We start from the raw sequence: 24,826 nt of genomic DNA, 5'->3' as shown, positions 1-24,826 counted from the left end.
GTCCAGAATCTATAAAGAACTTAGCAAACTCAACACCCAAAGAACAAATAATCCAATCAAGAAATGGGCAGAGGACATGAACAGACATTTCTGCAAAGAAGACATCCAGATGGCGAACAGACACATGAAAAAGTGCTCCATATCACTCGGCATCAGGGAAATACAAATCAAAACCACAATGAGATATCACCTCACACCAGTCAGAATGGCTAAAATCAACAAGTCAGGAAATGACAGATGCTGGCGAGGATGCGGAGAAAGGGGAACCCTCCTACACTGTTGGTGGGAATGCAAGCTGGTGCAGCCACTCTGGAAAACAGCATGGAGGTTCCTCAAAATGTTGAAAATAGAACTGCCCTATGACCCAGCAATTGCACTATTGGGTATTTACCCTAAAGATACAAATGTAGTGATCCAAAGGGGCACGTGCACCCGAATGTTTATAGCTGCAATGTCCACAATAGCCAAACTATGGAAAGAACCTAGATGTCCATCAACAGATGAATGGATCAAGAAGATGTGGTATATATACACAATGGAATACTATGCAGCCATCAAAAGAAATGAAATCTTGCCATTTGCAACAACGTGGATGGAACTAGAGCGTATCATGCTTAGCGAAATAAGTCAAGCAGAGAAAGACAACTATCATATGATCTCCCTGATATGAGGAAGTGGTGATACAACATGGAGGCTTAAGTGGGTAGAAGAAGAATAAATGAAACAAGATGGGATTGGGAGGGAGACAAACCATAAGTGACTCTTAATCTCACAAAACAAACTGAGGGTTGCCGGGGGGAGGGGGTTTGGGAGAAGGGGTTGGGATTATGGACATTGGGGAGGGCATGTGATTTGGTGAGTGCTGTGAAGTGTGTAAACCTGGTGATTCACAGACCTGTACCCCTGGGGATAAAAATATATGTTTATAAAAAATTAAAAAAAAAAATTAAAAAATTTAAAAAAATAAAAAAATAAAAAAATAAAAGTCCTGAAGCTTAGTGTTATATTTCCTAGCTCTGCATCCTGGTAAATGGCAAGATTACATTCTTTTTTTATGCAAAATAAGTCAATCAGAGAAAGACAAATACCAAATGATTTCACTCATATGTGGAATTTACAAAACAAATGAGCAAAGAGGAAAAAGTAAGCAAGAGAGATAGAGTTAGAGAAATCAAGAAACACACTCTTAACTTAGAGAACTGATGGTGACCAGACAGGAGGTGGGGAGTGGACTGGTGAAACAGGTGATGGGGACACAGGAGGGCACTTGTCATAATGAGCACTGCGTGATGTGTGGAAGTGCAGAACGACTATACTGTACACCGGAAATGAAAACACCACTGTATGTTAACTAACTGGAATTAAAATAAAAAAATTTTTAAAAATTAAAAAAATAAAAGCACATGAGGTTGTGAATTTGATCAGTCACCCCTGGAGAGAACATATTTAAAATACTTTAGTCAACATCATCCTCTCTTTCCCTTTGAAAACCCCACATCATTTTACCTGGCCCTTTTTTACTGGATTCTAGCTCATATCACAACATTCTAATTTATTTTAAGTTATTTAGGTATGGACCATCTCCCTCCAAGACTGTGAAGTCTCTTGAGGTCAGAATCTGCATGTGATTCATCTCTTCTTCACCTACAGTATAAAAGGGGCATCAAAACAACACAATAAACATTCATCATTAGTTGAATAAGCTCAAAAAAAAGTCTCTTAATGTATAAAAGTCCCTGGGAAAATCCCTGAAAGGTAAAATGATGATTCTGAAGTACTAAATTAAAGACATTCGTAAATGCTATCTATTTTTCAATGCAAAGTATTATACAATGCATAACTTTTTAAAATCTTATATTAAATGCTACAGAGATTTAAAAGAGAGAACATAATCAGGAAACCAAGCTAGGGTAGAGATTCACAGTCAGGGTGATGATAAACTGCCTCCATTCCCCCAAACACACACACAAAGTAAGCACAAAGGATGCTGGAAAACACTGGTTTTTAAAAAAAAAAATTCTACTCAAATATGAAAATGTGGGAAATCCAAAGCTTTTATTTAAAAAACTAAAAAGCTGAGTTCTGTATGTTGACATGTTTGCAGCACCAACCATACTCTTTAGAACCAAGCTCCTTTTTTTTTTTTTTTAAGATTTTATTTATTTATTGGGAAGAGAAAGAGTGAGCACACAAGCAGGGGGATAGGCAGAGGGAGAAGGAGAAGCAGATGCCCTACTAAGCAGGGAGCCTGATGCCCAGACTTGATACCAGGGCCCCGGGACCATGGCCTGAGCCATCCAGGTGCCCCTAGAACCAAGCTCTTTACCAAGGCGGCTACACAGTATAAGATCTCAGTCAACTTCTTCCCAATCTATGTGTCCCTGCATAAATAAAATATTCAAGGGAATTCAAGGCAATAAAAAGTCTCTCTAGTCCTTCTGAAGTTTCTAAACTGTAGCTACCAGCAATTACACCTGAATTAACAAGTACGCAAACACTGAGGGAGGGAGGGATCTGCCTTGCTTGTATTATTTAAAGAACCATGAAATAAAAGATGACTCAAGATATACCATAAATAGTAAAAGAAGAACACTGTCATGAATGCAGTGCCCAATTACTGAGGTCTGAAATGTGTAAGTGTTAGAGATTGAATTATACCTTCCAAAAAAGATAAACTGAAGTTTTCATCTCTAAAACCTCGGAATATGACACAGGTTCTTGGGAAATAGGGCCTTTAGCAGAGATAACTGAGTTAAAATGAAGTCATGCAGGTGGGCCCTGATCCAGTATGACTAGAGTCCTTCTGAAAAGGGGACATTTGGATACAGATACACACAGGAGAAAACAGTGAAGAGGAAGGTGGAGACTGAGGTGCTGCGTCTACAAGCCAGCAATGCCGGAGACTGCCAGCTCACCGCAGAAGCTGGGAGAGAAGCAGGGAACAGATTCTCTCCCCTACAGAACCAACCATCAGAAGGACGGAACCCTGCCAAGACCTCGCTCTTAAGACTTCCAGCTTCCAGAACTGCGAGAAGATAAATTTCTATTGTTTAAACCACCCAGTCTTCGGTCTTTGGTTTCCGCAGCCCTAGCGAACTAACACAGCGAGGTTGTGGCAAAATCCCAACTTGACCAATGTGATTCAAGGTGTAGTTATAAAGCACTCACAAACTAGAAATCAGTGAGATCTCTGCAAATACCAGGCACCTCTATTAAAAGATAATGATAGCTGCCCTTGGAGACGATGCTAAAGATAACGTTTAAAGATGGAGCCAGAGTGCCGACATGTATGGGAGGGGGGTGAGGAGTCCTAGAATGGGGGAGGCACAGCATTTCGACTGGCTACTTAAATTACAGCACTTCAGGGGACACATCAAACCAACTCAGCTCTCCAGCGTCACAAGATGGCACGTAACTGCTGGGCTCTGGCCTGACCTTGCCACCCTAAAGCAAGCAAGCACAGGCAACCTGTCCTCTCTTAAAGCAGGTGAGTGGTCAGTGACTTTCATCTCCAGCCGGAGGAAATTAAATGCTACATGTGACCAGCGGGCTTGAAGCTGCTTGAGAAATGCTGACAAGATACATTCAGGCCTGCTGGAGTGAAGAGTATTAACTGTGCAGAACCATCCTTCTCAAAGATTGCAGCTACTTAAAAGACAGCCTTTTGTTCGAGCGTAATAAATGGAGGATTTTTCAACTATCTCCAAGATTTTGACATAAATCACAAAGTTCAACATTTAATAGAGTTATTAACTTACATTTGGATATCAGCTGAGACCATCTTTTTTGGGAAGGCACTTCAAAGTCATTGTTGTGTTTCCTTATAATGAAATAATGTTTGCTTCTGTTTGATTCATGATTGCAACAAGCCAGAGCATATGTGCGAACCATCTGGAATATTCAACAAGGACCAAGGCTTTCCAAGGAAGGCCTTATACTGTGCAAGCAGTATTGTATAATGGTTAGGAAAAGAATGGCTGCAAACCAGAGAGACGTGAGCCAAAAACAAGCTTTGCCACCAACCGTGTGGACTTGGACAAGTGGCAAAAACTCCAAGCACCAGGATTCCTAGTGAAATGGAGGTGATAATTATAGGAACTATCTTTACAGAGCAACATGAGAAGTGGTGAGACAACAGATATACCATACATAATACAAAATAATTGATTAATCCAGTGTAGTGATCCTTATGTTATAAACATTAATTGCACAAGTAATTTTTATATACTAAAGAAGTAACTTTTTTTCTTCAGGAAAGTATATAAAGTTTCACACACAACCTCTATTAAAATTTGCTCAGCAATATTCTATAATGCTCAGACCCTTGAGTTAAGTCATTAACAGCCCTTTTTTTATTCCCCATCATGTTGCTTTTGCATTCAAATTTTTTTTTAAGATTTTATTTTTATTTATTTGACAGGCAGAGATAGTGGGGAAAGCAGGCTCCCTGCCAAGCAGAGAACCCAATGCGGGGCTCCATCCCAGGACCCTGGGATCATGACCTGAGCTGAAGGCAGAGGCTTAACCCACTGAGCCACCCAGGAGCCCCGCATTCAAAATTTTTTTAAAGACTTTTTTGGTAAATATTCAAAACCTCAAAATTAGTATTACTATTTGTTACTTATATTATTCCTGAATCCTTACTTACATATCTTCCTTTGTCAGAAATATTTCTGAATCTTCATAAAAAAATAAGTAAGCTATAAGACTATATTCCAGAAAAGCCAAAGATTACCTAAATGGTCAAAATTTCCAATTATGTGTTTAGAATGTTCCTTCAGAGAATTTTGCACTACATGTTTCTATGTAATTAATTAGGCTAGAATTTCCTATCTTCCATAATGACATAAAAGAGAGACAAAAACAGGGATGGTTCAGAAAATTGATTTTCAACATTATTTGGTAATGCTATTATGGTAAGGCAAGGTTTCTATCTCCTACAGTTATTTGAGAAACAGCATTATATTTTTGCATGCCACCGAATACAGTAACTCCGCATTCTTTAATCAATAAGAGAGAGGGAGGAGGCCGATCAGAAACACAGAGGTAAGCTTTTCAAGAATCCAAACCTGTGCCCGACCGCAGGATAGTATGGGGCGGGGGTGGTGGAGATGACAGCAGGAGGAAAGGTTGTTTCTCCATGTGAAAATACATGTCATATAATGTCAGAATACTCGGATAAGAAAAAAGAAAAAGTCTGCTTTTTTTTTTTTTTTAAATTTAGTGATTTCTTCATATAGAGTAAAAGCTCAATTTAAAAAAAAAAAAAAACACAAGAATGGCCAATATATTTGACTTTGTCAAATCAGTACTCTTATTCTTAAGCAAGCACTAAACCTCCAGAAGAAATTAATCATATCATTCACCTGGAAACGAATTCTCATTTGAGGGTTCTAGCCTCAGTGTTGGGGGAGAAGGGCGGGGGGAGGACAGAAAAGATAAATTGGACAAGTCTGCAAAATTGTTTGCTAGCAGGCAAAACCAATTCTGCTAATTTTTACACTTCTTAAAACAACAACAACATAAACTGAGAAGGAAAAATCTACTGTATATTAAAGGAGAATTATTTAAATAAATATTGTTAATTGCTAATAACCAGTATTAAAAGAGCAGGTACATTTTCAATGTGAAATATTAAAAACCAAATGAACTTACTTGCTTTTCCCTTTGTATACTGTAGCATAAGATCCTTCCCCTAGCTTTTCCAGTTTTTCATATGAGTCAGCTTTTCCAAATTTGGGACTTGTTGGCTAAAAATGGAGCAGAGGGTAAACAAAACAGATTGTATCAAACTAATCAACAATAAATAGGCCAATTTTGCTAAAAATGTATAGATTCTGTCACTTTTTAAAATAACTTTTCTTTTTTTTTTTTTTTTAAGATTTTATTTATTTATTTGACAGAAAGAGAGAGTTCACAAGTAGGCAGAGAGGCAGGCAGAGAGAGAGGGGAAGCAGGCTCCCCGCCGAGCAGAGCCCAATGCAGGGCTCAATCCCAGGAACCTCAGGAACCTGAGATCATGACCTGAGCCAAAGGCAGAAGCTTACGCCACTGAGCCACCCAAGTGCCCCATAACTTTTTTCTGATATAAGAATAATTTTTTCTAAAAAACAACATAATAACTATTCAGGATACAAAACAGAAAATGCAAATAAATACTATGTAGAAAAGTTTACATTTACCCATGATCTATCTGTCCACCAAGAAAGAACCACCATTAATATTTTGGTATCTCTTCTTCCAGTGCTATCTATAAGCTGATGGCTGCTTTTTTACATAAATGGGATTACACTAAACATACTGATTTTAACCTGCTTCTCCTCCCCGCAACTCAATATATAATGAGTATTTTCCATGTTATTATATAATCTTCTAAATTAGGGGTCAGCAGCACCAAACTACTACCTATTCATCCCACAAACTTAGAATAGTTTCTATTTTTTAAAGGGGGCAGTCAAAAGAAGAATAAAATCTCTAGCATGAAAAGATTATATATGAAAATCAAATTTTAGTGTCCATGAAGTTGATCAGAACATAGTCATGCATGTTCATTTCTATATTGCCTTATGACTTGAAAGCTACAACAGAGTCACAACTGCAGCAGAGATGACACAGCCAACAAAAACGAAAATGTTTACTCTCTGACCCCTGTTATAAATCATGACCATGTGATATTCAGCCAGATAAAGGTACTGCTCCAACACCTCTTCACAATAATGCAAACAAATAATCAACAATGTATCACTCAGATATTACTCATTAACACAAAAGGAACTGTCTTATGTATTATAAACCACCCTTGAAGGTTTAGCTGCAGCAAAATAACTGTTCCCGAAGACATGGTACACCCCATCAAGACAATAAAAGTGCTAAAAGTGAGTAGTCCCATCCCTCTTGCTGTCCCCAGCTCCTAACTCAACTTTGACCAGATAGCAAGAAATGGGGAGTGCTATGCTCCATGGGGCAAGTTATCTATTATTTTCATGTCGCTATAAAAAGGTAATATCAAAACATATCAGAAAATGATAATTACATGAGAAATTAAAAGCATTTTAAAGGATCATCCAATCTCAGTTATAAATACATAAATAATTGATTAAAAAAAGTTGCTGGTGATTGTATTACTGCATAATTAATGAATTTTAGAAGCTCAGGAAAAGAACCTCTTGCAGAAAGTTTATAGCACACTATCCTTGAGCATGTGCTCTTATACCACTTACAAAAAAACATAACATCCTGGGAATGGATCTGACTCCCATCATTTATAAAGACACCATGTGGCAAGTGGAACACATGCTTCTTACCTCCTTCCCACCCAAAATGCCGCAGTGACTGAGAAGATAGTTTTCAAAAACAATAAACCAGAAGCAGGAATGGGAAACAAGAAAACGTGCCAATACTTGATCAGAAATTTTGAAAAATTCTGAAAGACAGACAGTAAACAGGAATCAAAACTTCAGAGAAAAGACTGGGGTGACCTAATGCCCCAACCTGGAGAAGAAGAGCAACACAAAGAAAAGAAGCAGGAGTCTCCAGGTAAATGTGAAATTAATCAGCACAGCTGAGCACAGGGTGTCCCAAGCAAAGGACAGGGACATCTGTACAGAGGAGAGACAACTGAGAGGATGAGTATTCAGGAGAGAGGGGCAGAGCACGGATGGAAATAGCCACTGCCTAGAAAAAGGATGAGTATCCCCCACTCCCAAGCTGTAATCTCTGCTCTCTCACACAATCACTACAGATGATTTACAGAAAACCAAATAAGCTGACAGCAATTCTGAAATACAAAAATGAGTATATAATAAAAAATCACCAATCGTTCCAGGAAAATCAATACCTGGGAAAAAAGGCACACTACTTAATGGGCAGGTGAACCAAAACCTGGGTAAGAGAGTTGACATTGCAAAGAATAACTCTGAATACAAACACCCGATATGTTCAGAGACACTGTATCATTTAGGAAGAAACACTTAGAAATCTAGAGATTAAATATTTAATCAATGAAATAAAATATTCAATGGGCAGTGAATAAAAGAATAGACATTCATTAAAAAGTGATAAGCTCAATGTTTGAAGAGAATTCTCCTAGAGAACTCTAAGGAGAGGTTGCATCTAAATAGAAAAAATATCCAATCGGCATAATATTCTCACAGACAACAATGACTGCAAAAAGACAGGCAACATTTTCAAAATAAATAGTGGAAATGATTCTGAATCACTAAAACTATACTCAAAATAGTCCTGTCGGTGGGATGGAAAAGCTGCAATGTTGCCATCTACAGAAAAAAAATCTGGATATAAAATTCTGTATTCTCTTGATATGAGATGTAGTTGGAGTGATAGGCGAAGTGCAAAAAAGGCAAGGAACACTAGGAAAAAAGAAGCAACGGCAGGCTGAATGTCTTCCACTGATCAGGACAGACTGCAGAAGCTGAGTAACTCCAAATGCATATGTTTTCCTATGTTTCTTAACTCTTCAAAGGTCGTCACAAATAATATGAATTGGATACACAAATCCCAGACAAATTAGGGAAAAAGGAACAGAAGGACACCATGTCATGAGGAGAGGGATGAAACAAAAAGTGAAAGGTCAGAGGAAGGGGGTGCTCAAGAAGAAAATGCGTTAAGTAAAAGTTCATAAAATAAGAGCTTAAGTTTAACCATATTGATTGTGTAAAACATAGCATCAACTGTATTGATTATAATAAAAATAAATAAGCAAATTTCCTTTACTAATAAAAATTTCTGATTGAAAAAACAAAGAAAGTCTAGCAATACGCTATTAAGAAGAGGTAAAATTAAAAAGAGTAAATCTGAAAATACAGCAAAAAAGTAATTTTATAAAATAATGCAGTATCGCAATGCATACTGATGGACAAGATAAAATTCATAAACAAATAGATTAAATTAGTAATATCATAAAAATGAACATCAATAGCCACAAAGAAATTTAATACTCACAAACTAGTATGAATCAATTAGCATAGTTTTGAAGTGTACGAAATAACTGCTGGTAGCAGTAAGATAAGAAATTGTCAAATTCATGGTGATAATGGGAAACAAACATACATCACTCAGACATCAACAAAGCAGGCAGACAAGTAATAAGTAAGGGATTTATGAACCTGAATATGAGAATTACCATTTTAATCTAATACACATATTAATACATATTCTTTTCAAGCACATTAATTTAACATCCACAAAAAAAAATCCAAAATTGCAGAAAAATCTTGTTACTTTTCCTGAACACAATGCAATGAAATTTGCAATTAAGAACAAAAGGAAAACTTAAATAGTTTAGCTGTGTGAGTGAAAAAGAAAATGAAAATTGAAAATTCATAAATAAATAGGTGGCACAGAAGCCACGACATTTTAAGACCCAGGGAGACAGCCAAATCAATACACACAAGAAAATATAAATACATAAGCACATACTAGAAGAGAAGAAAGGCTGAAAGTAATATGAATTAGACATACTAAGAAGAGATTAATAAAGACAGTGGACCACGTATTCTCTTCTTCATGAGACTTGTAAGGTACAAACCATGTGTTGAGTTGAATCAAGTAAAACTTAATGGAAAATTACATTCAAAATCGCCTGACTAGTCCTGTGTGGGTTATGTTCTCATGCATTTTTCATCACCGGGAAACAGCTTGCGAATGTCACACTTTACCATCACCCTCCTGAGCCCAAGTTTTAAATAGAAATTTTAAAACCTATATTAAACTTCAGTATAAAATGATCTTCAATGGGGAAAATATTGTGTTCACAGTTCCACTCTAAATTATTTAAAATTAGAATGAGAAGTCTGTGTTTGCTTTTGTGCTCCTTTAAGAATAAATCTAATCTAAGTTCAAGAAAGAAGCAGCAGCAGAAAATTACCTCTTTACTCCTATTAGAAGATAAACTGCTAATGCGTATTTATAGCAAGTACAAGACACAGTCACACAACACTAGTAAAAGAACAGGAAGCCAATATTTTCTTTTCCTGAAAAGGCATAAATAATTTTCTAAAATATTTCACTCTTTATAAACTGCCTTATATATTTGAGTTGATGTAATCGTTTGAAGATACAGACCACACTATCTGTTCTACGTGAAGAAATAGAACTGAGAAAATCAGAAAAACAATGAGAATATGCTTTTTAAAAAAACACACCCCATTTATGCACAAGAAATTCAAGTAAAAGAAGATGCAAATAGCACAAAGTATTCTATTTATCTAATTAAGTGTATTTGGATGCATTAACTACCATGATCTATATACACCCTATTAATACACGATGGCAGAAAATTAATACTTTGCCACATCTGACACTAAGGCAATCAATGTTATTCTTCCTGTGAAACCAATATGTATACATTGCAGGAATACACTGTCATCTACAGATCAATCATGCTAGCTTCACAGCTCCATACACATATAACGTCTCTCTCTAAAAAATTTTATCTACAAAAGAATGGGCCTATGGAATAGGACATAACTTTAAGATAGTCTGAGCTTTAGGAGTTAGAGTCTTGTAAAGTCAGTTCCCTATTTTAAATGACCAGAAATTTTCTGATCTGTAATTACTACACATACAAATAAGGAATCCACCTGCAAAGTCATTAAAGAGGCCAATAATAAAGTACTGCCCATCAAATGAGTGAAAGTAAGAATAATTCAGAAGGAGAGGTCCTATTTTGTTTGATAATTAAAGTTCAGGCCCTTGGTTTGCCAATTTTTTTCTTGCAACTTTATTAAATCATCACATTTAAACAGATGCTAGATCAAACCCGTATGTACTCAACCCTAAATATTATCTTTGCCTCTTTGCTGTCAGGAGTATGGGTGGACTGCAAACAGCTTCATGGGGCAACTATTTATTCTCTGCTTATCACTTCCCTACTAGAGTGCAAGCTTAAGATAGCACTTCAGACAACTGGAAATACTGAGGGCTAATCAGCAATCACTAACCAACACTACCTGCACAAAGATGTGGAATTTAATGAGATAACGTAAATACATTTTTTTAAAACTAGAATAAAGGTACAGAGAACCATCAATTGTATGGACCAATGGAGGGGAACACTGGCACAGATACTGAAAAAATGAAGATAATATTCCAGCTGAATGGTGCCTGCCACCCTGCCATGAAAGAGATGCTCTTGGCCTTTGCTAGCTCCAGTTCACTGTTTGTGCAATTAACAATGGCAACTAGTTAATAATCAAGTGTTTGCTATGTGCCTGGCTTTGAGTAATCACTTCAAAACAGCACCAAAATTTAATCCCCGTAACATCACCCTCAGGTTGGTTCTATTAGTATCCTCATTTGAACATGAAAATTTTAAAGACTGGAGAAGTAAATAACTCATCTAACATCCTATAGCTAAAGGGAGAGCTAGAAGTCAAACGAAGTTAATTAGAATCAAGGATCTATTTTCTTTACCACTACTCCATTGGTGGAATCTTCCCATGAAGACCTAATCCTCATGGAAGAGGCATTAGGTTATGAATAAATTTGTCATCTACTGAAACCCCACTCCTAAAAGCAGGGATGGATTTTTTACCTGCATTTTTATACACTGCGTGAGTATACCTCTTTGCTCATTCTAATGATCCCATGACAAGGCTATAGGAATGGCCACAGTTTCATACTGAATTCATGGAAAATAGATTTAAACCTTCATATATGATCCCTTGCTTAAATTACTGAGGATGCCCTGAATTGCAGAAAACCACAATATGCACTACTGTATTATATTATAATTTTGAGAGTGGATGTAAGGGTAAGGTAGGAAGCATTTGTGTGACCTAATTAAACAAGAATTTCAAGTGAAATCTTCCTTTGCTAATTTTCCTTCTGCCTTTGATCTCAGAAAGAGGCTCTATCATCCTGTAGTCTAACCTGATTACACAGTCACACTAAGGTAATCCACGGTTGATACATAACTTGATTACAAAATAGATCTAGCTGCTACACAGAGAGAGAGATCCAAGTGCCACAGGTGATAACAACCGAGGAGGGGGCTTGGTTCTATCTAGGAAATGTTATAGCCAGCACAAGAAGGAGGCAATACCAAGATAAGACACACTCCTTCCCCCCTACCCCAATGATAAACACCTGAGAATGGAAGTTGGACTCTCAAGCCTGCTCCTTCTTTCCCTCTTCAGACTGGGCCTGCCTATCATGGATACAGATTTATCTGGAGATGGGAGGAGGTACATTTGGAGCACTCTGTGGTACAATGTATACAGGACTTTAAATATGAATTTCTGAAAATATGTTCTCTTTAAGCTTAGCTTATGATAGCACAGCTCAATGAAATCCCTTCTAAATTGGGCAAGTAAGACAGGCAGTCTCCCATAGCACTTTCAATAGCTCTAGCTATTGAGGACCACAGCTGGGATGGAGGAGGTGGTAGGAAAAGGGGGAAGAAAGCGTGCCCTGCCAGTGACAGTAGCAAACACTACCCAGGGAGGAAGCCCAGGAAGTAATGTCTGAAGTAAATGTCTGAAGTAAATAAAAGTTGTCAAATACCTCTTGAAATACACCAATTCAAATAAAATCACAATTTTGAAGTGCTACCGTCTAAACAAATTCAAGAAGTATACAGATGAATGTGATAGTCTCTGAGGTCAAGGTATTCTGGGTTTCTCGATTTGAGTCAGGATTCCTAGCAATGACCAGTATGTGAACAGGGGAGAGATATATACCCAGTTGGGAAGACGTGGTATCATATAATACACGCATCACAGTAATCCCAAGAAAAAAGAACAGCTATCCTGTTGTCCTCACTAAAACAGGGACTCAGTGCAATGCCACACCTGTGCTCACTTTCTCCCTCCTCAACAGTGCTCTCAGAGCCTATTCAATTTAACTAATACTTCAAAGAAGTAACAGTAAAATAAATATATGGCATTAATCTCGCTGGACCTTGGGTAAAGGGATTATTCTGGTGTCTATTAGCCTTTAAAAATTTTTAACAAAATCTGTCCTAAAGTTCCCATGCCAGTGGGTATGAAATGATCAGACCCATACACCATTGAATGGGCTATAGAGTGGTATTACATAGGAAGTGTTACTGCCTCCATTTTCTGCCCAATAAGGAATCCAAAGGAAAAGAGTCTTTCCATAAAAGAGAGTATCACAAAATACCCTCTTCCATTGCAACGGGGGAGAGAGCAGAAAGGCAGTAGGTAAAAAGAACTCAAAATAAAACAGAGTATTATAGCACCATGCTAAAAGAGAAAAGAAACCATTTCCAACTTGAGGAGAAAAGAGCAAAGACATTTTTTTCTAAGGCATATTGGATGGAGGCAAAAACTCCTACAAAGAAAAGAGAGCGAAGCAGCTTCCACACAAAGTAATATAAGTGGTCTGATATATAAGAAAGACTTCCTGGGGTAGAACAGGAAAGGGTAAGCCCAGTAAGAAACTCAGGAAAGAGAATCTAAAGGAAATCAACAGTAAGAAACAGTGGAAATGTCTAATTAAACATGGTGGTTTTAACACATGTATTTATCTCTCCCCCTCACCAATCTGTACTAAACTGACAGTAAAGTCATAACTCACAACAGCAAACAGAACAAGTAAGAAGAATGCAGATAAGATTAAAAAAAAAAAAAAAATTGGAGATGGGAGACAGATGGATGGGCGGCCGCTGGCAAGGACAATGACCAAAGGCATAAATCAAGAAATCAGATCCCAGAAACACTCAAGAACTGGAAATTGAACTTCAACAAGGGGCCCAAAGCGAAGCGCTTAGTTGGAGTGGGTTTAAAGAACAGGTCATTCCCCTGGGAACTTGCCTTTCTCAGTCAGGTGTCTGCCCTACACTGAACCCTGGCAGAGGCTATTCTCTGAAGAGGATGAACTACACAAGTCAGAACTGGGACACCAAGTACAGTGGAAATCACAACGAAGAGTCATACTGAATGGGAACAAAGCACAAGAAAGTTCGTGTAGGACTGGGAGACCCTGCACCCCTTCTTGATCATCTCAGAAAAACAGCAGTTAGGCTTTCATATCCTAAAAAATCGACTAGTAAGTTTGCTCTGGGGGATCAACTCAGCCAAGGAAAAAGATGGATTTATACTGACAATCTGATAGTTCTCCTATGAAATGACTAGGTCTTCTCCAACATTCCCTACTCTAAGGCCTCCACTTGACAAGCACCAGTGGCACAAAGAACTTCCTATCAACTATTTTGCACATTATTCATAATATGAACTCAGTCAAGAGTTCTTTCCAAAGGCATGATCTAGACTCACCAAAATTAAAAATCTCATCAGACAATGCAGAGACCAAAAAAATAAACAGAAATAAAGAACTCAATGGAAACTCGAGATCATTTAGGAAATATAGTAAAAAACGAATAAACAAACAAACGAACAAAAACAACTCTTCAAAATTCCCCCAAGCTATATTTAGTATATTCAAGTTTAAGATAGGAGACAATATATTATTCACTGAAAAAGAACAGGTTGATTTTCAAAAGAACATTTGAAGAAAAGTGCTTTTGGAAATAAATGTTAGCATTAATTAAAAATTTAATTGAAGCATTAAAAACTTTTTAAATGTCTAGAAAGCAGAGAAAACCAGAAAGAAAATTGACAAATAAATAATAAAGAACATTTTCTGAAACTGAGAGAAATTAATTTCAAAATTAAAAAGATTCCCTGAGTACCAAGAAAAAGGTCTACATCAGGGATGAAAACAAAGTTCTAGAAGTTTCCACAGAGAATGAGTTAGGAATCAGAATAGTCTAGGGCTTAAAATAACAATACAGGGACCTAGAAAAGAACAAAGCAATGTCTTCAAAAGGCTATGAAAAAAATTTATTTTCTAAACTAGAATCCTAAACCCAGATAATTAATCAAGTTACCAAGTATGAAAGATGGCATGGTCATATGTTCAGTGACATAAACCAAGAACAAGAAAGACACATGACCCAAAGCTTAGGTATTTAACATACAAATGATAGAAAAGAAACTTTTCAGTAAGATGGTGAAGGGAAGCCTCAGGATAGCAGGTTGGAGATCAAGTAGTCCGGACTGGATTAGAAGGACTGACAACTTCAAGGACAATCTCAAGGGGAGAAAAAACTGATAGGTTACCCGATTTTGATTTGTTTCAGAAGTTTCATAGTTTTACTAAATAATCTGGGACCTCAATTTGTAACTGAAATTATAATAATTCATATTATCAATTAGGAATAAATGAAGAGAAAACAATTATAACTAAGAAAATCTAAAAGTTATGCAAAGAAGGATAAAGTTGCTAAATCTAAAGATGTTGTACATATAAAACTAATGAAACACTGTGTGTCTACTATACTTCAAGAAAAAAATTTCTTTAAGTTCCTCAAGGAAAGAAATTCAATCATAGTATGTCATGTGGCTTTGCTAAGAACAGCATTTACAGCATCACAAGATTACAAACACCATGTATTAAAAGTCAAAAAGCAGAGGAAATAAATACACTTGGGGATAGGAACACAACAGAGAAAATCCTCTCTTGATGTGTTCCTCTGTACTCTGTAAATCGGTGGTTAGATCTCGAGGCCTGCTCAGATTCAGGTTTAATTTTGTTGGTGCTCTGTGTAAACTTCTGTCAGAACATCATAATGCCTGGCTATTGCTCTTGGTGATGTCCACAAATACTAACAATCATTACCTACATGTATTACTTCACCAGGGATTACCAAATTGTGATTCCTAAATATATTATTCTTTCTTGATGTAGTAGTGGGATTATTTTTAAAAGATAAATTCACAGTCCCCTCCCCCCATTAAAACCAGGTTATCACAGGGTAAATTTCACGTAGGAATCACAGAAAATAAATGCTTAGTCATTTGCTTTATTTATCAGTTTTCAATAGTCATTCTTGCTTTTATAAAGGTTTCCCTTGGGTTTTGTATGCTAATTTATATAACCTGCCATTTCACTAACTTCTCTCTGTTTAGAGTATTTTCATTGATTCTTTTGGATTTTCCAGATACATCATCAAAAATCTGCAAGTAAAGATAATTTCACCTCCTTCTAACTTGCTTTCATTATTTAGGAATAATGATGTTATTCATAACATCAGAATAATGTTATTCTGCTCTTTTTTTTCTCATGGTTTCGTATAGGATCCAACCAATAATTTTTCTATTGTTATTTTAAGTAAAATTAATTATTCAGTAGTTTAAGACAGGGGTGTGGCCAAGATAGCTTTTCTAGCTTCCTGGAATAAAGTTCTTTCACCTGTTTCACGAAGTTAAAAAAAATAAAGACAATCTAGCACACACTGAGATCCTCCCTCATCTGTTTTGCTCCAACATTTCTTTCTGGACCATGCCTTTCCTTTGCACCCCCACTGAATGGGACCTACACAGAAGTCTGCTTGAGCACTTTCTATTCAATGCCAGGCTTTGTCCTGGAACGGTGCTTCAATTTGACATTCTAGAGAAGCCACAGAAAGGCCAGCAGACTACTCCAATATTAGTAAACCACCCTGGTCTCCTTGCACTCACCTACTCACAGAAGCCATCAAAGTCCCTCCCAGTTGCTGTCACTGTCCTCAGAATGTCCCAACAAGTTACCAGTATGTACCTGATGGCAACGGTGGGGGGTAGTATTTCTGAGAACAGTCTCAAAGAGGAGTAGTCCTTTCCCCTTCCCTGATTTCCATCCTCACACGTCCTAATACCATGCAGTTCTGAAAACTATACACAGTCTGTTCTCCCTCACTTTTATTCTGAGGTGCATGGAGATACTTGCCAACTGTAGCTGTTGTCAATATTACCTACTGGTTTTGTTTTTACTATCCTAGTTGTTCTAGCCATGAGAGGGGTTTCAAAACCTATGCCACTGCCATCCTCCCAGACTTGTCTATTTCATCTTTTAAGTTATGTTTCAGCATTACTTTAGTAAAGATAACATGGAACTTTAGAGGAACTACAAAAAGCATCAGGCAAGATTCAACTTTCCTTGATAAGAACCAAAACTAATTCCTTATTAAATATTAAAAATACGGAAACTCCATGGTCATCATTTATATTATGATGCACACACTGACGTTTACAACTACGTGACCCCCCAGTAGCAACAAGCACAGCCAGCACCCACATCCTTGTTTCTAACTACCACTTTCCAAGAAAAGGAACTGAGATTCTTTGGAGAAATGGCTGGTTTTAGATCTGGGGTTGAGAAAAACACAATATAAGCCAAAAATGTCTTGTAGGACCAGAAGGTAAGGACGTGTTCAAAAAAACAAAGGGACGAAGACATCTTAAAAAGGCATAAGGGCCAACCTAAAAGAGCTCCCAATGGCTACGTAGAAAGAATCTGAGCAACAAAAGAAGAAATGCACCAGCAGATCATAACTAGTATTGAGATACAACACAGGACAGCTAGTTACATTTACATTTCAGATAAAAGGTAAATAATTCTTTAGTACAAGTAGGCCTCACTGCAATATCTGAAAATGCCAATTTCTATATATCATTTTAGGTTGATATATAATATTATGATAACTATGTAGTAAAATATATACAATTCTCTTTCCATAACATAGGCTTAATCATTCCCAACAACTTCTTTCTCCTAAAATGCTACTAAATCTAAAAGTTCTCCCAGGAGTTAGTGATACATCTGTGACCTAGACAGATGCTACCCTGCACTCACAGACAAGACTATGGGGTCAGTTTGGAAAAAAGCAGATAACCAATGCTCCTCACAAATGCTGCATTGATAATATTTATTTTGGCTTCATTAACACAAAATGTGACCAGATTTGTGCAGTGTCATACAGTTTAATTGAATTGAAGCGTCAATACTCTTCTAGCAGTTGACATTTCTGGCTCTGTTTGCCCTCAACAAATTTAATATTTAATATCTGTAGAATGGCATGTTTCTTAGCAGGATGATAGAATCAAAATTCTCTTAGCATCCTCCTCTTACTTCTTACTTACTACTCTTAGAACATCTACTCAGAAGGTTCTTAAGTGTAAGCTAAATCTGAAAATTACTTAATTCTAAAAGATCATAAGGGTTTTTACAAGGCTAAATGCAAGCCGGTTTTAGAAATACAAGTTTCAGCAAAAATTTACGGTAAAAAATTCACCTCAGAACTTTATACCTTCTTAGGTCAAAAGGCATGTCTTGCCTTAATTTAACATGAGTAAGAAAATTTCATTACAATGAACGGGATTTCTCCTTAAGGAGACCAATTTCAACATCTAGCTCTTAAATGTTAAATTTAAATTTTAAAAATTTAAAATTAAAATTTTAATTTTAATTTTAATTTTAAAACAGTTACACTGGGGGCACCTGGATGGCTCAGTGGGTTAAAGCCTCTGCCTTCAGCTCAGGTCATGATCTCAGGGTTCTGGGATCGAGCCCCATATTGAGCTCTCTGCCTGCCTCTCTGCCTACTTGTGATCTCTGTCAAATAAATAAATAAAATTTTTGAAAAAACAAAAAAACAAAACTGGAACAAGACAAGTGAATACACTTGAACATTTACTCTGAAATGACATTCTTCATGAATTTGCCAAACCCAAAACTATATTGCCCACAAAAACAGTAAAGTTCAATATCCTCTTCCAAGGGTTTGAAATCCTCTAACTGGAAACAACTAGGAAAAAAAAATGATTTTTCCAAAAATTAGTTGAATCATTTCTCATTTGCTTGCTGAGTCCTTATGAATAAAGAGTCTGTATATAGATTTGTGCTCTCTCTTCCCCCCAAAACACTGAACCACCCTGAGAGAGCGCACATAATAAGGCACCAAGAAAGCTCCTTGTCCTCTTCCAGCACAGCGCCACGACTGTTAGAGGGACACTCCTTCAGCTTCCCGGCTGGCAAAGAAGACCCCACTCACCGAGCTGGGGCTGGAGTGCCGCCTAACTTTGGGAGACTCTTTGCCAGTGGAGGAAGACTTAAAGTTGATGCAAGCATTGTTCTCCGAATGCACCCTCTTCACTTGATTAGCTGGTTTCTCAAATGGGTCAAAAGTGCTCTGTGTCCTCTGAACCCTGACTTTTTTATCCTCAGGAATTGTGTCCAAGGGTTTGATCACTGAGTCCATTCCCGGGCAGTTCCGTGTAGACATCTTTGTGACACATATCTAGGAAAAAAGAAAGAAAGAAATTCAAAACTCCCCACTGAAACTTTAGTATCATGAAACACTCGATTTATTACTCTAGAAAGCATGCTGATTTCCATTTCAGGAAATACCCAGAAAGTTCACACTCTAAAAACAATACCAGCTTAAATCCCAGTATGAAAAATTCCTCATAATTATTCTGCTTCTAGGGCAGACACTAAAAATGCTGTCCATAAAATGGGAAGCTTAAGGTTCAGACTACTAGTCCCCTCATGTGGTTCTTGACCCCTCTCCTAATTTTTACCACCTGCCTGCAAGTGCAATGATTCTGAATCATTAGGAAGTTGGACAACTTGCCTTAATAATAGTAATTTTTTTTTTTTTAAATCAGTTGAGCTAAATCAGATGGGCATTTTAACTAACAGGTCATCATGGAAGTAGCAAACACAGCTAGAGGAAGAGATCACCATGTATTTCAAAAGTAAATCCATCCTATCCTAAGTTCATCTCCAAACTGGAATATAAAACTTGAGCATATAAAAGAGGTAATGGTTAGAGATTGAAAACAGTATGTTTTCTAATACCAAAACTAATGGATGCGTAGAAATAATGCTGTAAAAGAGAAACACTGAGTAGCACTCATTTCAAAATCCACAAGACCCCTATTTGCTTTCCAACTTCCCTCATTCTCTTGCCTGCCTGCCCCAGTCTCCCATTTTACTTTAGTCTCTGACTTTTGCCCTCATTGTTTCCTAGTCTATGTTCTAAGCCTTTCATTCTTCTTATACTCTTTAGACTTTGTTGTTCTTATTAAATAATTTTATGGCATCTAGCTTGTCTGTGAAGCTAGGTATCTATACCTATAACTTTACTATTCTCTCTAGAGGAAAGGTAATTCTGAAATTGCTTTTAAAGTTTTCTTTTTCTTGCTGTGAAGTTTCCCTATCTTTATTTTTTAAAGCAGAAAAACAGAAGAAAATCCCATAAAAAATATAAAGTATCTGAGTGTTACATACAGGATGATTCCACATGAGGAATACATGTATGTATGTGTATGAACACATACAGATACAGATAAACATGCAGACTCACAGAGACAGAAACAGACCTAAATATCTGTATGTGTATGTGTGAGTACAGTGAAAGGAATAGAAGAAAACACACCAAACTGTTAACATAAGATACCTCCAGACATGTGGAATTGAACTGGTAAAGGGTAAGATTACTAATTTTTTATATGCCTTCCATTGTTTGAATTGTATAATAAACATGTCTGACAATGAAATTGTTTTAAACTGCTGAAGTAGGAAAGTAGATATAATTAAATTATGCCCTTCCTTAAAAATTTTTAAACAAACCAAAAAAAGGTTTAATTAAATCGTGGGGCACTTGTGTGTCTCAGTCAGTTAAACATCTACCTTTGGCTCAGGTGATGATCCCAGGGTCCTGCATCAGCTTCCTGCTCAGCAGGAAGTGTGCTTCTCCCACTCCCTCTGCCCCACCTGCTCCTCCTCTCTCAATCTCTCTCTCTCTCTCTGAAATAAATAAGTAAAATCTTTAAAAATTAAAAAAAAAAAAAAACTTAAGCATCAGTTCTGTCCTAAGTATGACTCAACTGCAAAGCACAGGTTGAATTTTAATTAAGTCAAATAAGAAGGATATCATCACACTTTTTAGCAAACCATAATACTATTAAAGGAGTCCTGGTAAGTTTTAAGGCACATTTCTCTATCCATGATCAAAAACTAACAATTTATCACAAGTAGATAAGATGCACTAAATATTTTTAAGGATTTATGTTTTCTTCTTAAGGATATGATAGTAAGAGGCAATAGATGTGATGTGGGTATGAAACCACCCACATCACTGAGGCAAGTCGATTACAATAATGTATAAACACATAGGCCTGAGAAGTCAACAAACCCCAAGTACAAGAAACACAAAGAAAAAACATGAAGGTACATCAAAATCAAATTGCTTTAAACCATTAATACATTAAAAAGGAGCCAGAAAGGATTTAAAAGATTTAAGTATGACAGTAAGTATCTAGAAAATAAATAATACAATAGGAGAATTGTAAAGTATCTTGAACTAAATGAAAATAACACAAAATATCAAAATGGTAGAATGTAGCTAAAGGAGTACTTCAACTGGAGAATACTAAATGCATACAGTAGGAAAGAAGAAAGGTCTCCAAGTAATGTGACTACACCTTAAAATACCAGAAAAAGAAGAGCAAATAAAACTCAAAATAACTAGAAGAATGAAAATAATGAATAAATACCAGGATGTAAGTACACAAAATAGAAAACAGAAAGCAATAAAGAAAATCAATGAAACCAAAAGGTGGTTGGTTTGTTTTCAGAGATCTTTAAAAAAATAAATAAACCTCTAGCCAGACTGATGAGGACAAAATGTAAAAAAACACATACTGCCAATATCAAAAATTGGAGAGGCATGATATCCTACAGACCTAAATATAATTATGAACAACCTTATGCCAATCAATTCAGCAACTCAGATGAAACACATTCCTTAAAGGACAAAAACTACCAAAGCTCACTCCAGAAGAAACAGATAAACTAAATAAATCTACATCTATTCAAGAAATTAAATTTGTAGCCAAAAACCTTTCAACAAAGAAAAAGCAAGAGTTAGGCAACACTACTGGCAAAGTAAACCATACATTTACAGAAGGAATAACATCAATTCTAGAGAAATTCTTCAAAAAAAAAAAAAATTAATGAGGCAAGAATACTTCCCAACTTATTATATGAAACCATCACCCCAAACCTACAACCAGACAAAAATACTGTAAGAAAACTATAGACTGATTGCTCTCATGAATATAAATGTAGAAATCTTTAGCACACTTCTAATAAACTTAATCCAATAGTATGTAAAAAGGATAATAAATCATGAAAAAGTAGAATTAACCCCAGGAAGGGGAATAAGGCTTAACATTCAAAAATGTGTAGGTTACCATTTTAGGGGCGCTTGGGTTGCTCTGCTGGTTAAGCGTCTCATTCTTCATTTCGGCTCAGGTCATATCTCAGGGCTGTGAGATCAAGCCCCACCTTGGGCTCTGTGCTGGGGATGGAACCTGCTTGAGATTCTCTCTCTCCCGCTCCCCTCACTCCCATTCACAAGTACTCTTGCTCTAACACACACAAAATGTTCAGTTTACTATTTTAATAAATAATGGTAGAACGTTGTTTCTAAAACAGTTCCCAGCAACGGCCATTTCCAGATATTCACACTCTTACTTAGCCCCCAGACCTTGAATGTGGGCTGTACTTTTTGACTTGTATCCAATAAACAGAATGGCAGAAATCATGGAATATCACTTCAGAGAAATAATTATAAAAAGACTATAGCTTCTGTATCGGTACTCTTCCCCTCTCTCTTAGATCACATAGTCCTAAGGAAGGCCAGCTGCTACGCCGTAAGGCAGCCCTGTCAAGAGGCACATGTGCAGAAAGACTGGGGCCTAAAAACACCAACATGATCTGTGCTTTCAAGTACAACTACAGCTCTGGTCTATTGCTTGATCAGAACTTCAGAGAGACCCTGAGCTAGAGGTACCCAGATAAGGAGTATCTAAATTCTAGACCCACAGAAAATATTAGATAAACCATGTTTGCTATTTTAAGATGTTAAGATTTGGGATAATCTGTTATGCAGCAATAAATAATACATAGATATTTTTAATCGTATGATCACCTCAATAGTCTCAGAAAAAGCATCTGACAAAATCCAGTACCCATTTATGATAAAAACATTACCAATTAAAAATAGAAACACAGAATGGCTAAAATTAACAACATAGGAAACAACAGGTGTTGGTCAGGATGTGGAGAAAAAGGAACACTTGTGCACTGTTGGTAAGAATGTAAACTGGAGAAGCCACTGTGGAAAACAGTACGGAGGTTCCTCAAAAAGTTAAAAATAAAAATATCTTATGATACAGCAATCTCAATACAGGGTATTTACCCAAAGAATATGAAAACACTAACTCAAAGGAATACATGGATCCCTGTGTTTATAGCAGCTTCACAATAGCCATGGTAATGGAAGCCATCCAAGTGTCCACTGATAGATAAATGGGTAAAAAAGATGTGCTATATACATACACTGGAATATTATTCAGCCATAAAAAATGAAATCTTGTCATTTGCAACACCATGGACAGAACTCGAGAGTATAATACTCAGCGAAGTCAGTCAGTCAGAGAAAGAGAAATACTGTATGATTTCACTCATATGTGGAATTTAAGAAACGGAATAAACAAGCAATGAAAAAAATGAGAGAGAGACAAATCAAGAAAGAGACTCTTAACTCTCAAGAACAATCTGATGCTTACCAAAGGGGAGGTGGGGGGGGTAGGTGGGTGAAATAGGTGATGGGGATTAAGGAGTGCACTTGTGATGAGCTCAGGGTGATGTATGGAAGTGCTGAATTGTATTGTATGTATTGTATTATATTGTATTGTATTGTATTGTATTGTATGGAAGTGCTGTATTGTACACCTGAAACTAATATAATACTATATATTAACTAACTGAAATTAAAATACAAAATTCAAAAAAATAGAAGAAAACTTCTTCAAGCTGAAAAAAAAAAAAGTCAGTGTGACATAAAAGTTAGTGGTGAGAAACTGAATACCTTCCTCCTAAGAACAGGAACAAATCAAGGACGTCCACTCTAATCACTGATTTAACATTGTATTATAAATTCTAGAAAATGCGGGGCGCCTGGGTGGCTCAGTGAGTTAAGCCGCTGCCTTCGGCTCAGGTCATGATCTCAGGGTCCTGGGATCAAGCCCCTCATCAGGCTCTCTGCTCAGCAGGGAGCCTGCCTCCTCCTCTCTCTCTGCCTGCCTCTCTGCCTACTTGTGATCTCTGTCAAATAAATAAATAAAATCTTAAAAAAAAAAAATTCTAGAAAATGCTACAAGGCAGAAGAAAAGAAATAATAAGCATCCACACTGGAAAGGAAGAAGTAAAGCTGATTTTATTCACAGAAGATATTATCATCCACGTAGAAAATCCAATGAAATCTAGAGAAAAAAAAAAACACTAGAATTAATAAATAAGGGTCGCCTGGGTGGCTCAGTGGGTTAAAGCCTCTGCCTTCAGCTCAGGTCAAGATCCCAGGGTCCTGGTATCGAGCCCCGCATCGAGCTCTCTGTTCAGCAGGGAGCCTGCCTCCTCTTCTCTCTCTGCCTTCCTCTCTGCCTACTTGTGATCTCTGTCAAATAAATAAAATCTTTAAGAAAAAAAAAGAATTGATAAATAAGTTCTCAAGGGTGCAAGATAAAGATCAATATACAAAAACATCTGTATTTCTAGATATTAGCAACAAACAATTAGAATTCTAAAATTTTAAAAATTATAAAAAATAAAGACAATAAACAACAATTTATAAGAGCTTTGAACAATATAAAATATTTAGTGATAATTCTGACCAAATGTGTGCAAGATCTATATACAGGAACTATAAAACGTGGCTGAGAAAAGTAAAACCTAAAGAAAGAAAAAAAGAAAAGAAAAAAATCCACAGGTCTTTCAATTTACTGTGACACTTTCCAGAAGAAGCTAATCTCTGTGTTTCAGCCATAAAATATTACTAGTTTCTTAATTTAAAAGGAGATTTACATATGCATATATAAATCAAGTGAGGCCATAAATGTATATAAAATGATAATATAAAAAGATGCAAATGTAGACTGAATTGATACATAGA

At 36.6% G+C, this 24,826-nt stretch overlaps 1 protein-coding gene across 5 annotated transcripts in view; it reads right to left on the bottom strand.

Annotated features, from left to right (window-relative positions):
• Positions 1-24,826, bottom strand: part of CDK14 (cyclin dependent kinase 14) — a 732,611-nt gene that overhangs the window by 434,302 nt on the left and 273,483 nt on the right. For all 5 annotated transcript variants that reach the window (XM_059171073.1, XM_059171070.1, XM_059171071.1 and 2 more), the window contains 2 exons: positions 18,857-19,102; positions 5,656-5,750 (listed from right to left, as the gene is read on the bottom strand). In XM_059171073.1, the coding sequence (XP_059027056.1) occupies positions 5,656-5,750; positions 18,857-19,087 (326 nt within the window). In that variant the 5' untranslated portion in view covers positions 19,088-19,102. The remainder of the gene's footprint in view (positions 1-5,655; positions 5,751-18,856; positions 19,103-24,826) is intronic.

This window comes from Mustela lutreola, chromosome 4 (genome assembly GCF_030435805.1).
Source record: "Mustela lutreola isolate mMusLut2 chromosome 4, mMusLut2.pri, whole genome shotgun sequence".
NCBI classification, from domain to species: Eukaryota; Metazoa; Chordata; class Mammalia; order Carnivora; family Mustelidae; genus Mustela; species Mustela lutreola.
This window is presented reverse-complemented; position numbering and strand designations above follow the sequence as displayed.